Raw genomic sequence first — 1,602 nt, 5'->3', positions numbered from 1 at the left:
TGTGTGTGTGCGTGCTTGCATGCATGGGGACCTACTGTATGCGTGTTTGCATGCCACGTGTCAGTCAATGCGGTCCACAAACATGAGCACAATGTCTTACAGTATGTTTGGGCTGAAGCTGGGACAATTGCTGATTGTCTGGTGTGTTTTCTCTTCTTCTTCCCCCCTCCCTTTTTCATGTCCACGTTTTGACTACAATCAGGTTTTCTTCTTGATCCTTCAGTGAGCCAAGGAGCAGCATACAGTCCAGAGGGCCAACCAATGGGCAGCTTCGTGCTGGACGGTCAGCAACACATGGGGATCCGACCAGCTGGTAAGTCCGTCCACCCCTCTTTTCTTCATCCCTCTTCCCTCCATCATGCTTGCTTTACCAGACACTAGTTTCACCCTCAGTTATCGCAGAGCTGATCATTACTGATCCTCTTGTCTGTAGCATGAGATTTAGCGACCTCAGCACGGAGCAGGTCCCCAAGTCAGCTATGTGAACCTAATACTAACAAGTGCTACACAACCACAATAACACTTCTCTTTAAAAGTCCCCTCACCATTCCCCAGACTGTTTGTTGCCTGTCTTGCTTGTTTTTGCCTCTAATCTAACACATCTGGGGAAATGCCTCACAAATTATCATAACAAAGGGATCTGTGGGATGCAATGCAAAAACACTTATGCCACCTCTTTACATCCTTCCCCTCCCTCATCATTTTCCATCTAAAGCTAACCAACCTCATCCTCTCAATCAGTCGGTCTCCTTTGACCTCTCTGTGATTCAAACTTCTGCTGACCCTTTTCTGGCATTTATCTCCTCTTTCTAGGGCCTATGAGTGGAATGGGGATGAATATGGGCATGGATGGGCAATGGCACTACATGTAACCTCCATCTTGTAAAGCAAAACGCAAAGAAAAAGGGGGAAGTAAGTACTGGGCTCTTTTCCTTGTTTTCTTTTTACAATTTGGGGCTGTGGTTTTTTTTTTTTTCACCCTTTCACTTCACGAAACACTACCCCATCTTACCCTGGCCATTAGTTTGCAGCAAGCTCCGACCCCTACCCCCTAGAGTCAACAACTATGAGCTCTCATGCATGGGTGTTTCAGCAACATGCTTTAAGAGGTAGAGGGAACACAGTAGCCAAGAATGAATTGAAGACTTGGGAAAAGGGGGGAACTGTCCTGGGACAGAGAGGACCCGACTTGTGGCGCCAGACAACAGGAACAACAACAGAAGAAGGAGGGGAAGAAACAACCTGGCATGGCATGCTCAAATTTATTTATCACAACAGCACCATCGCTCTCCCCGTCCCGGACAGCCAATGCAAATGTTGGACATTTAGGGAAAAAATAACATCTCCAGGGGAAGGGGCTGACGGGGAGAAATTAAGCAGGCTCCAGTGAAGCGATAAAGAAGGAGAAGTGAAACTGTCCTCCGAGTGACATAAATCTGTCTGGGGAAGGATTGATGCCCAAATTATCTTATATGCAAAGACGGGAACACCGCAGTACATTACGGTCCCTGAGCGAGATATACGGGCCGTGGGTGACATGGCCGATCCTTCACTCGGGGTTTGGTTTGAGCTGTGTAAAGGGAGGAATGAACGCTGGGGGGG

At 47.8% G+C, this 1,602-nt stretch overlaps 1 protein-coding gene across 7 annotated transcripts in view; it reads left to right on the top strand.

Moving 5' to 3' along the window:
* Window positions 1–1,602, top strand: part of meis2a (Meis homeobox 2a) — an 84,679-nt gene that overhangs the window by 77,908 nt on the left and 5,169 nt on the right. For 3 of the 7 annotated variants that reach the window (XM_035673944.1, XM_035673943.1, XM_035673945.1), the window contains exons 11-12: window positions 203–313; window positions 814–912. In XM_035673944.1, coding sequence (XP_035529837.1) covers window positions 203–313; window positions 814–872 — 170 coding nt within the window. In that variant the 3' untranslated portion in view covers window positions 873–912. The remainder of the gene's footprint in view (window positions 1–202; window positions 314–813; window positions 913–1,602) is intronic. The other 4 variants (XM_035673946.1, XM_035673947.1, XM_035673948.1 and 1 more) reach the window with 3 other exon arrangements.

Source organism: Morone saxatilis, unplaced genomic scaffold (assembly GCF_004916995.1).
Source record: "Morone saxatilis isolate NCDOM2014 unplaced genomic scaffold, NCSU_SB_2.0 Contig3, whole genome shotgun sequence".
In the NCBI taxonomy this organism is placed as follows: domain Eukaryota; kingdom Metazoa; phylum Chordata; class Actinopteri; family Moronidae; genus Morone; species Morone saxatilis.
This window is presented reverse-complemented; position numbering and strand designations above follow the sequence as displayed.